The sequence below is a fragment of the Triturus cristatus genome, chromosome 8 (genome assembly GCF_964204655.1).
Source record: "Triturus cristatus chromosome 8, aTriCri1.1, whole genome shotgun sequence".
In the NCBI taxonomy this organism is placed as follows: Eukaryota; Metazoa; Chordata; class Amphibia; order Caudata; family Salamandridae; genus Triturus; species Triturus cristatus.
Genome location: NC_140591.1, coordinates 390,710,160 through 390,723,172, shown reverse-complemented (window position 1 = coordinate 390,723,172; position 13,013 = coordinate 390,710,160). Strand labels below are relative to the sequence as shown.

The 13,013-nt window shown below is 42.5% G+C and overlaps 1 protein-coding gene across 2 annotated transcripts in view; it reads right to left on the bottom strand.

Moving 5' to 3' along the window:
* Nucleotides 1–13,013, bottom strand: part of LOC146802170 (uncharacterized) — a 178,506-nt gene that overhangs the window by 36,383 nt on the left and 129,110 nt on the right. Inside the window, exon 4 of one of the 2 annotated variants that reach the window (XM_085620413.1) lies at nt 347–469. The exons of the other annotated variant lie outside the window; for it this stretch is intronic. Coding sequence (XP_085476539.1) covers nt 406–469 — 64 coding nt within the window. The 3' untranslated portion in view covers nt 347–405. Of the gene's footprint in view, nt 1–346; nt 470–13,013 lie in introns of those variants that run through there. 2 annotated transcript variants of the gene reach the window in all.

Sequence of the window (13,013 nt, the reverse complement as noted above, 5' to 3'; positions counted from 1 at the left end):
CTTCTCTGATGTTGTTCCTGTTGTTGTGGTTCACTGGAACTTGCAGATGCCATTTAAAATTTCTTAAAAATTACAACAAAAAACACTAACAAATGTGCAGCTGCACTTAAAGGTGTGAAAGGAGACAGCTACACCAAAAAGAGAAATACATGGGAGGGTACTTCCTCTAATAAGCATGAATGGTGTTTAAACCAATCAAATCCATTTCTTTATGTGTTACATGGGATTCACTGTGGCATCGCGCAGACATCAAAATATCATCTCATGTTCACAAATATGTATTAAAACAACAATGAAAGCTTAAATCACTTATTAGAAAATACGTTTATGTATAATTTCAGGAAATCACTTAACTCAAATATGAATTTTATAATGTATAGATATGTCTTAAAGTATTTTTAGAAATCATGCCGGTTCCGCAGAACTTATGCTGAATGGAGAGTATGTATTGAGATGGTCTGCGATGGATCTGCAATTAAAAAAAATCCCCAAATTATATATTTTGGTTTCTTACAGCTTACAAATATAACCATAGAAGATAGCCCCCTTTAATATGCACGTCTGTACAAAGCAAATAATTCAAACTTATCGGGCTTGCTGAAGGCAAACCAACTGTGTTTTCCTGCCATTCCAACTTCAAAAAACAATCGGAAATGCTTCATGCAGGTGAATGCATTGTTAATATATCAGAACACATTATGTTCAGCAATGACTGTCACCAGTGGGTTCTGTTCTCTCGACTCCTGGTGACAGGACAGTGTATGCTTTTCCCTATAGGTATGCAAATCCAGAAAGTCACTTGGAAGCGCCACACACAACCACTCACATACCCAGACAAACAGATACAGCTACTCTCACAGGCACTCACACACTCATGCAGCCACTTCCACACCGATATAGCCACTCATATACCTACTCACAGACCCACACAGCCACTCTCACATCTACTCACAGACCCACACAGCCACTCACAAACCTATACAGTCACTTGCATACCCATTGACACACCTTAAAAACCACTGACACACCCACTCTGAGACCCATACAGACACTCACATACCCACATAACCACTCACAACCCCTTCACAGTCACAAAAAGCCACTCTCACACTCATCCTCTAAGGCTGCAGGTTACAGTTTTTAATAAAATTTAAAAAGCCCTAGAAATTTACTGCAAAAAGAAATAGCTACAGGGATGTTATGGTTAGGAAATACATAAAAAAAAACTTAGAAATTCACTAAAAAAACAAAAGTTACAGGAATGTTATAGTTAGGCTCAGATTATACATGCACAGACCCATAGAAGCTCAGCAGTTCTAGTTACCTGAGCTAACTATAAATTACACCCCACAGTGCACTGTTTATAACCTCACATATTACATCATCATGGCATGTTCAGTGACATCACTAATGATATCACTGATGACATCTAAAATGACATAACTGATGACATCATCCGCAGAACCACTCATACACCCACTCATGCACTCATACAACCACACATACACCCACTCACAAACCCACACAACCACTCACATACTCCATTAACCCAGCCATACAGCCACTCATACACCTACACATAAACCTATATAACCACTGACATACCCACTCACACAGCCATACAACCATTCATACACCCACTCACTCACCTATTCAGCCCCACACTCAGCCATACAGATACTCAGACAGTAATTCATTCATCCATAGAGCTACTCACACAGCCACTCACTCATGTATACATCCCCTCACACATTTACTCACTCACCTATACTGCCACTCACACATTAATATCCACTCACTCACCCATACAACAGCGGTTGTAACCACTCATATACCCAATACACACACCCACACACCCACACAACCACTTACATATCCACTCGCTCACCCATACAGCCACTCATGCAGACACTCCCTCTTTAATACACCCACTCACACACCCATTCACTTACCCATTCACCCATATATAAACCCAGTCACTCACCCATGCAGCTACTCACACAACCACTCATTCACCCATACAACCACTTACATACCCATTCAACCACCCATAAACCACTCACATAGCCACTCACATACAGCCACTCACAGACCCACTCAATCACCAATACAGCTACTGGCACACCCACTCATTCACCCATACAGCCACTCACACACCTATTCAGACACCTATACAACCACTCAGACACCCCTCACACATGGATACCCACAGTCACTCACATAATATAAGTTAGAAATATTTTCATTCATTAGTAGTACACAAAGTATGCTTCTTTAACACATGCAGTAGCTTGATATACATTTTCAACAAACATAAACTTTTTGAAAACACTTTTAATCACTGGATGATGTCATCAATTATGTCATTTAAGATCACCTTTCCTGAGGTCCATTTTGTTGGCTTGCGTGACGCATCCCAGGTACTTTGTGTGAAAAGTGTCGCATCTGCAATTTGCTTTGAACTGAACTATTTCTACCATCTGAAAGTCATATTTTTATTACTGTATTGAGGCTTTCTGTTGTTTGGTCTTGCTTTGGTTTAGATAAAGATTACTTATTTTTCTAAACTGGTGTGGTGTCCATTTGGAGTGTTTTCACTGTATTTCTGTATCTTGTATTACTGTATTGGTGTATGAGTTCACAAATGCTTTACACACTGCCTCAGTTTCTTTTGCTGCCGGATGCACATAAAAAGCGTGCTGGGGCGTCCACGCCGGCGGCGCGTCAAAGTCAAGCCCGTCTGCGCCCGTCGGCGCCCGGAGCCCGCCCAGTGCCTGGACCCCTGCCCCTTTTGAGGTAACTACCTATAATAGAGAACAGCTGATGGGTCTGGACAGGACTTTGTGTAAAGCCCATGAGTTGGCTGTATCCAATAGATATATAGAAAGTTGGGCTTGTAGCAAATGCGCCTATCAAATTAGAGGGGATAGAGTGGGAGGGACCAATCTGGGCGGTAAACAGATTATCACAAGGACAGATATCTTGCTAGACAAGACGGTTGTAGCCTGTGCAGAGGACACCTCTAGACATAACTCTCAGACAGAGACCAAGAGTGGTCAATCCCAAACTCTAGGCTGTATTCTTTTAAATGTTCGTTCTCTACACAAAAACAAGTATCAGATTGCGGATATGATTGAAAATACCTCCCCAGATTTAATCTTTTTGACCGAGACCTGGACCGATAGTACTTCTGGTCCTGACTGGAATACAGCTCTACCGAATGGCTATGTGGTTATCGCACAAGACAGAATAGGCATGAGGGGTGGAGGGATAGCGATTGTTCATCAAGCTCATTTAAAGTTACGAGTTGAAACTTATTTAGACTTACCCGCCGAAGCACTTTACTTTACCATCTATTCAGGGAATTTCTTTAAGTTTCAAGGCCTATTAGTCTATCGCCCACCTGGGCCCAAGACTTCCTTTCCATTAACGCTAATGAATCACCTAGAATCCCGTACGGACCCCCATCCTTTTATTCTTCTTGGTGATTTCAATTACTATCTGGAACTTATGAATCACCCAGACTCAGCCATGTTGCTTGATAATTTGGCAGCTCTAGGGTTTAACCAAGTAGTCAATGGTTCCACCCATCGAATGGGCCATACATTAGATGGCATTTTTGTCAACAATATAGAGCTTGAGCTGGTCAATATTACTGCTCTTCCCTGGTCTGATCACAGCGCAATCCATTTTAATATCAAATTAGGACTACCAATACCCCCACTTTATCCAAAACCTGCAAAAATAAAGATTAGACAATGGTCTAAGGTCTGTGCTGATAGGCTAATTACTGCACTTGGTCACTCACAGCCTACTCGTAGTAAGGATAATTCGGAGGCTGCGCAGCTCTTCAACGAATGGCTGGCGACAGCAGTCGACGAAGTAGCACCTGAAAAGCTGCTACCTGTTAGGAGATCTAAGCCATCTGCCCCCTGGTATAGAAGGGAACTTAAGGACCTAAATATTGCCTGCAGAAGGGCTGAGCGCCTTTGGAGGGTGGACTATAGTGCCGAGAATAAAACCAGGTATAACTGTGCCCTATCACAATATAGAAATGCATTAATTGCAGAAAAAAGTTTATTCTATGCAACAAGGATTAGGGAAGCAGGGAACTCGACCAAAGAGCTCTTCAAAACAATAAATGCACTTTCAAAGCCACCTCACGATAACACATTTCGGCCTGATCAAGAGATGTGCGAAAAACTTGCCTCCTTTTTTCAGGAAAAGGTCCAGCTAATCTACAAAGACTTTATAAACTCGCACCCGGACTCAGAGAAGCATGGGTAATCACTGATAAATAGAACTACGAGCCATCCTGGTCTAAGGAAATTCCCATCAATAACGAGAGAAGAAACTCGTAGATTGATTACCCTAACTAAATCTGGCTCCCCTAAAGACCCCTGTCCCCCTTCAATCCTGCACCTCGCTGCAGATGTGATTGCTCGTGAATTAGCACCTTTAATCAATCAAGTACTCGAGTCCGGCAGCTACCCTTCAAGTTGGAAGATAGCTACGATTAGACCATTGCTAAAGAAACCCACATTGGATCCTCACGTACCGAAGAATTACCGCCCTATTGCGGCCAAAATTCTGGAGAGAGAGGTTAACAGATCTTTGATGGAATACTGAGACTCTTATAATCTGTTGGATTCTACTCAGCATGGCTTCCGTGCACAACATTCAACGGAGTCAGCATTACTTATGGCAGCAGAGGAGATTCACAGCATAGTGGGCAAGGGAGGCAAGGCGATCCTTGTTCTGTTAGATCTGTCGGCTGCCTTCGACACCGTTAACCATACGGTGATGATACAAAGGCTACAGGAGATTGGCATTGAGGGCTCAGCGCTGTCGTTTCTCTCTTCTTTCTTGGAAGGAAAGGAGCAAAGTCTATACTGGGATGGCCTACAGTCTGACAGCTTTCACCTGCCATGTGGGGTTCCGCAGGGCTCAGCGTTGCCACCTACGCTGTTCAATATCTATGCTACTCCTCTGGCCAGACTCATAAGGAAGCATGGCTTTGCCTTAGTCTCATATGCAGACGATTCCCAGCTCATAATTTCCACCGTTAAGCAATCTAACGACACGGCTCTCAAATTTCACAGCTGCCTGTCTGAAATTATGACCTGGATGCATGAGAGCTTCTTGAAGATTAACACTGAAAAGACAGAGATTATCGAGTTTGGCCAGGGGAATCCACTGTCGAACAACTCCCGGTGGCCTTCGAGGGCTGGTGAGTGTCCCTGTCCTGTGCCCAAGGTGAGAAACCTGGGCGTGCGGTTTGACTGTCAGCTAAACTTCTCAGCCCATGTCAATAGCCTTGTATCATCCTGTTTTTTTCTAATAAGGACCTTGCGCAAGATATTTCCCTTCATTACGCTACAGTTGCGCAAGACCGTCGTGGTGGCGCTTGTGTTATCCAAGTTGGATTACTGTAACGCCCTACTGTTAGGGATAAACAAGGCGCAGCTTAAAAGGCTGCAGGCTCTGCAAAATGCCGCGGCGATATTACTTCTGGACATTCCAAGAGATCAATCTGTCTCTGTGGGAATTAAAACCCTACACTGGCTCCCAGTCCAACAACGGGTAGACTTTAAGGCCATATGCCTGGTCCATAAGGCTGTCTTTGGAGGTGGAGCCAAGGATATCCAGAAAATATTGATCCCCTACACTCCTGGCCGTATGCTAAGATCCAGCACTCGGAGCCTCATCAAGATCAGCAGGATTAGGAAAGTTAGATGGGGAGGCAGAGCCTTCTCAGTCCGTGTGCTGGACTTTGGAACAGGCTTCCCTGTTCGCTAAAATTAGTAGATAATCACCAACGCTTCAGGAAAGTTTTAAAAACCTGGCTTTTCCAACAAGACCATGTTTGAAGACTGTGCTCCCTCTCTGTACTTACCAGCGCCAAGACGCTTCGGCATTCGAGCGCTATACAAGAAATATATCCTATCCTATCCTATCTGTGATAAGCCTGTTTGCTCATGCCAAGCTACCAAAGGGCCAAGCAGGGGTTATTTTAGAAGTGTATCCCCATTACTGAAATAAAAGCAAGGGTCCCTAGTTGGACAAAGGTACCTACCTCTGCCAACTAGAGACCCCCATTTTTAACTGTATAAGTGAGTGATTATACATGTCTCAGTGAATGTATGGGTGAGTGACTCATTTATGTGAATGTCTGTATCAGTCTGTCAGTTGGTGTGTACGTGGCTTCATGGGTTGGTGTGTAGGTACATGAGAGGCTGTATAGGTTATTTATTGATTTTCTGAGTACCTGCATGGGTGCATGAGTGTCTTTGTGGGCGGGTGAGTGGGTTAGGACTCTCTGCATGGATGAGTGAGTGGGTGAATTACTGGCTGTATGGATTGCATTTGAGTGCATTTGAGAGGGGCTGTATGTTGAGTGAGTGTCCATATGGCTGTGTCGATGAGTGAATGGATGTATCAGTGGTATATGGGTGAGTAACTGCATATGTGAAAGGCAATATAGGTGAGTGTGAGAGTATATAAGTGACTGTATGTGTGAGTGAATGCTTGTGAGAGTGGCTGTATGGGTGAGTGTGTACTGTTGTCAGTGACTATATAGGTGAGTAAGTATGTGTTAGTATGTGTAGTGGATATGTCAGTAGCTGTATTAGTGAGTGAGTAGGTGTATCAGTGGCTGTATGGGTGAGCGAGTAAATGTGTGTGTGCAGACCTATGAATTAGTGAATGGATTTATAATTACTGGTATGGGTGTGTCAATGGTTTTGAGAATGGTAGGCTGAAAGTCGAAGTAGGTGTATGAAAGGTTACATGGGGTGGGAATGGTACGCCAGAGTTTCTGTAGATCATGTCATCAGTGATGTAATCAGTGATGTCAATTGAGATGTAATCAGTAATGTCACTGACCATGTCATGAGTGATGTAATATCTGAGGTCATAAGTAGTGCATTGCAGGGACGTAAGTTATAGTTAGCTGAGCTCACTATAACTGCTTAATTTCTCAGTTTTTTTTACCAGTCACCCTAACTATGACGTCCCGGTAATCTTTGGCTTTTTCAGTGAATTTCTACGTTTTTTTAATTCTATTCCCTAACCATAATGCCCCTGTAACCTTTGTTTTTTTCAGTGAATTTCTATGGTTTTTAAAAGGTAATTCCTAACTATAGGGTCCCGGTAACTTTAGTTTTCTTTCAATTTGTAAGGTTTTTTAAATTCTATTTATTAATTGTAAGGTCCATTTAAATACTACACAACAGTTTATTGTGTATTCCTGAGTTGGAAAATAAAGCTAGCCATTACTTAAATTGTGTCATCAACTTTCAAAGAAATGTTCTGTGTCTTTAACACCCTTCCCCATACACTCTTAGCTCAGTGAACCTAACAATCCAGTGGAACCATTTTAAGTTCTTTTCCTTTGGAAAACTACCTCATTCAGCTCCAACCTTCTCCTGACTACTATTGCTCCTTCACTTCAAAATGCTTGGAGTATGGATTGTAAACCACAGCTATATCTAATGGACTAAAGAGGCTGCAAAAAGACAGGTATTGACAGGGACTTGGGTTTGCCAAATGCGCAGATTATGTGGTTTGGCCAGAGAGGGTTAAAGTTTCATCAGTTGCTGACTTATCCATTGTGGATTCCCAAGCTCCTCACCTTATGATTGTGCACTGTGGTGGCAATGACCTAGGCACAATGACTGGGATAGGGCTGGAAATCCTAATAAAAGAAACCTTTCGCAGAACTGATGTCGCTTTTCCCTTACACTGTCTTGGTGTACTCTAATATTCCAAAGACAGAAATGGAAGTGGTCAAATCAGTTCTGTCCACAGATTGACAAAGACAGGAAACGTGTTAATAAAACTGTTTCTGCATTCCTCAGAGATCATTGTATGGGCTGTATCCATAACAACAATCTGCGTTTTGATATGCATGAATTTATAGAAATGATGGAGTGCATTTTACAGATGAAGGCAAGAGGGTGTTTCTAAGTAACCTGAAACTCTGCATCTGGCCTTGTGTGTAGCAGCCTTCTACACACAACCAACACAATGGCACTTGTCAGAACCCCACTAGTACCCGAAATATAGTGAAGTTTTTTTTTTTCAACTAGTTTTTGCGGATCTTCACAACGTCGCAATCCCTGCGGATTCATTGTGAAAACTGAAACAAAAGCAGAGATTCAATGGCCACAAACACTTCCAAAAGTATTTTGTAAAAAAATCCATTCTGAACATTGCCTTACACACATTACTAAATATATACTTTTTTCAAATCATGTTTAAACTCATATTTTTGTCCTAAGTTTCTTTAAAAAACATATTTCAGATTTATTTTCGCTGTTATTCCATGTATCACAACGACGTTGTTAACCGCAACGATCATGCCATTCCCCTAAAGTGAAAACACATATATGCACACACATTGCAGTATTCTACACACTAGAGGTTTATTACTTTACACTTCAAACTCATGTTTTTGTACTGTATTTCTAGAACAACCATCTCTAAAACCTATTTTCCATTTTTGCGGTGAGGCTGGACATCGCAATGACTTTGGTCACCGCGATCCATTTGGGTATGACGCGAAAGCGGAGAGCAAAAGCAGGAATTCAATAGCCACCACCACCTAAAGAAATTATAACTATATAATTAATACTAACCATCACAGTAGATAACTCACTATATAAATAACTCTATAAAAACATTTATCAATACCTCTATAACAACGCATACTAATGATTCATTGACATATTTTAAAAATATTTTCACCAAAATTCACAATGATGTTGATTGCCACGATGTCCTCGCGAGGGTACGGGGGGGGGGCGCACTGTCGGTCGCAGCGTAGTGGTAAATATCGCGCATGATTAAAAAAAATTGGACATATAACTTCTGTCACTAACACCTCCATTTCTCAACCATGGGGTCAGAGTATCTCCACCCTGACCTCTTATGTATGCTTTCACACAGATTTTCAGCCCAGGGCCCGGGATGCAGGTGTCCAAAAATCCCTCGGCTGCTGCTTCACTTGAGAGACTCGACGAATCCCGGCCCCTGTGACCCCATTGTTCTCGGGGGGAGGTGCAAACCTTTGCGGCTGGGCTGCGGACGTATATTAATGAACAGATTCCTTCCTTAATGATGATGTAACTTTCGTAGCCTTTACCATCTGTGGCATGGCCCTTCGATAGACTTTTTGCCCCTGTTACATACCCATCAGTATTTTCTATCCTGCCACTCTATCTGGATCTTATGGTTGTGATCATTCATTTAAAACCACCTATCTTGTTTTATTCATATTTGTATACTCCTTGCTGTTACCTTTTTTAAGATGTACATCATGATCTGATACATGAAAGGATCATGTTCTTGCTATGCATAAGAAAAATACAGTTTGACAAATCAATATTTTACCTTGTTTTGATTAGGTTTCCATGTACAATATTTGTATCACAGTATTTTGTTATTCCAATTATATGTATAGGAAGACCATATTGATGCTAAAAAAAAATTGGGCAATATTTTGGTATTTTAATATCTTTGTACTAGATATTTTGTCATGGAATGTAATCACACAATGGTTGTTGGCTGCCATTACTAATTTCTGGGCCCTAGCCTCAGCACTGATGGAGTGTTTGGTTTGCCTTAATGGTCTCACACAGTGTTTGTTCTGTAGTCTCCCCAGTGGCTCCCTTCTCCAGTCCTGTTCAAGGGTGAGCTGTAACTCTTCTGGTGTCTATGTTCAAAGTTAACCTTTCCCCAGCCTCTCTCCTGCCGATACCATCTTTTGGTACTGTCCAGTGATGAATAGTCACTACAATCCTCATTGGTCTTAAACTGGCCTTGAGTTACCCCAATCTAGGGGCCACCTTATTTTAAATCAACTAGCTTCCACTGTTAAGCCTTTACCCTGTTGATATTCATGCCATCCTACTGAAGATGCACCTTCCCTGGGTTTTGCACTCCTTTCGAAAAAATGCCTTCCACCCAAGCTGCTCAGTCCTTTCTCTGGGCTGCTTTCCCTCTTATGACCCATACTTAAGTCCTTTCAGAGGCTTTCAAAGGCCCTTTCATAGGTCATCAGGGTCTTCTTGTTCCAGTCCCGCCATGTGCTTTCTTGCCCTCCTTCAATTCCCATTTGCTTTGGTCCTGTCCAGTACATCCTCAGTATAATGCTGCTCTTCACCTCACTGTAGGCATAACACCTTGCCAGTATTCCAGTAATTTCTTGCTCCATAATCCTGCCCCCCTATTGTGATGTAGTGGGCTATTTGGTATCTATGGAAGGAGGAGGCAAGATTTTTAATCCCGAATACCCCATTTTGGCCAAAGTGTGCACTCTTAGTCAATCATTTCTCAAACTTATTCTCCCACTCTCTTTTTTTGCTAAACTTGGAAATCTTTAGAAATAATCAAAAGGCTCCTATTCAGTATGATATATTATCTCAGAGAGAAGTAGTATAGGAGGGATAGACAACACCCAGCTTTAAGGTCTATTCACCAAAATTAAACAAAATGTAATATTTGGTGAAGTTACATACTTTACAGCACGTAGTACTCTATTACCTTCTTGGATCTCCCATATTTGATCTTGGGCAAATCCTACTCTCTATGTACCCTAATCTACTCTGCCAATATGTGAATACTGGGAATTAATCTGAATGGAAGAAATAAACCCCAAAGGCATTAGCCCAGAGCAGGTCCTCAGCTTGGTTTACATTCATACATCAAATGTTGTTTATCTGTAGTTGCCCACATTCCCTATTTTCCTATTAGCATCCCTGATGGTGACTGTAGTCCTGAAGCTTGGTTGTGCATGGCCTCTCCTGTTGCTTTTCCCTCCCAGTCACACACTAAGCCCATGTTTGCTGCAGAGAGACATCTCTTAGCAGCTCATGTGGGGCTGATAGAAAACACCCTACCAGGAAGCACATGGAATCCAGCTAGGTAGCTCAAATGGATATGATGGGCCTAGGACAGCATGTTAAGGGAGCTACTCATTTTGCTGGCCATCTGCTAGTAGGATTTTTTTCAGACAATCCCCATTTTCAAATTATCCCTTCCCTCCCTCTGGTATGGTCTGATCATCTGGCATCATGTTTATTCTTAAACTCAAGGCGGACGTACCTGCTTCTGTACAGCCAAAGTCCTCTTGACCTTTTTCCACCCTTGGCACACTATTTCAACTGAATCTCTTAAATTGCCATTCGCCCATAATCCCACCACACTTCAGATGGACCTTGATATGGCAGCTGACTCCTATCATCACTGGATTGGCTCCTCTCTTCATCATATAGCACCTGCCAAAAGAGCCATAGAAATGTACCCTCTGAACACTGGTTCACTGAGAGTCTTAGACTCCAGAAGCATATTTGTTGCAGGTTGGAAAGAAAATAGATGCTCAGCCATGACCCCACAGAAAGAGGTTCAAACAGCATTCCTTAGCAGCCTACAAAGAACTGATTCTCAAAGAGAAAACCTACTTCTACACCCGCAAAATCAAATCCTCTAAAAAGTCGTCCAAAGAACTGTTCGCCATGGTACAAAAACGTATGAAATCGCCTGAAAATTAAAATACTGACGCCAGCCAAGCCTTCTGTTATTCTTTAGCAGCTTTCTTTCAGGACAAGGTAAAGGTAGCCTAAAGCCACTTCTCAGCAAATCATAGACCCAGTCAGACTTTGGCTGAGGACGCCCCATTAGAGAACCTAAGCCCTCACCTTTCCTGGACATCACCTGGGCACACTGCTGCTCCCGAACTCATTGCAGCATTTCATCAGCCTAGTTCTGGCGGCGACACCACTACGGTGTCCACTTTCATGTCTCTTTCTATTTCCCAAGCACAAGTCCTGACACTAGTTAGGCAAACAAAATCTGGCTCCCCTCGACCCCTGCCCCCCTCAAAATGAATACAGTAAGCACCAGAAATCACAGCGGAGCACCTCACAGACGTTTTAAATCAGATGTTTTGCATGGGCTACTTCCAAACCAAGTGGAAGTTAGCCGCCATTTTCCATTTTTCCTCTCATGAAAAAGTCTAATCTTGCCACCACGGAATCCAACAACTTTCAACATATTTTACACCTTCCTTCTGCTTCCAGCCAAAACTGTTGATAAGACTATGAATACCGAATGAACATCCTTTACCAAGAACAATGGATGTCTTGATTCCACTCAGTTCAGCTTAGGAAGCCACCACAGCATAGCGCTTACTCTCATTACAGCGTCAGACCAAATCAGGCAGACTGTAGATGGAGGAGGCAATGCTGCCCTGGTCCTATTAGAGCTGTTGCAGCATTAAACACTGTCAATCAGAACATTCTTTTAAATCGTCTTGCCTCCATTGGGGTCAAGTGCCAAGCGCTTACTCGCCTCAAATCCTTTCTCTCCAACCGTTAGCAGTTGCATCTGAAGATTTCAACTCACCTGCCTTCACAGCACCTTGAAGTGTTCCCCAGAGATTATCATCGAGCCCTACCCTTTTTAACATTTATGTCACCCACTTAGTAAAAATTGATCAGGTCATTTGGGTTTTCTGTAGTTCCATACACCAACGATACCCAAATTGTGATATCTGTGGCTGGGCAATCCAGCAGACACAGCCACCCGCTTTCATGACTATTTGCTTAAGGGTTGGAAAATTGATGTCTCTTAACTGTCTAAAAGTCGAATCCAGTAAAATGGAGGTCTTTCTTTTGGGCAATTACACTTCCTTTTGGTCCACAGCCTGGTGGCTGCAAAAACTCGGCTCTCTCCCTACCCCTGTCAATAAGGTTAAAACTTAGGGGCAGTTTTTGACAGCAAACTATCTTTCGAGGGCCACGTTAACACCATTACCTCAGCCTCCATCTACACTATGCAGCCCCTCAAGAAAATCTTCCCGTTCATCTGCCCAGCTTGCAAGAAACAGTGACCACAGCTCTTGTACCATCTAAAGTTCACTAATGCAATGCCCAATTTGTCAACATTCAGAAAAACAGCCTTCATAAAATCCAGATCCTACAGAAAGCCGCTGCCTGCCTACTCTCAAGCAT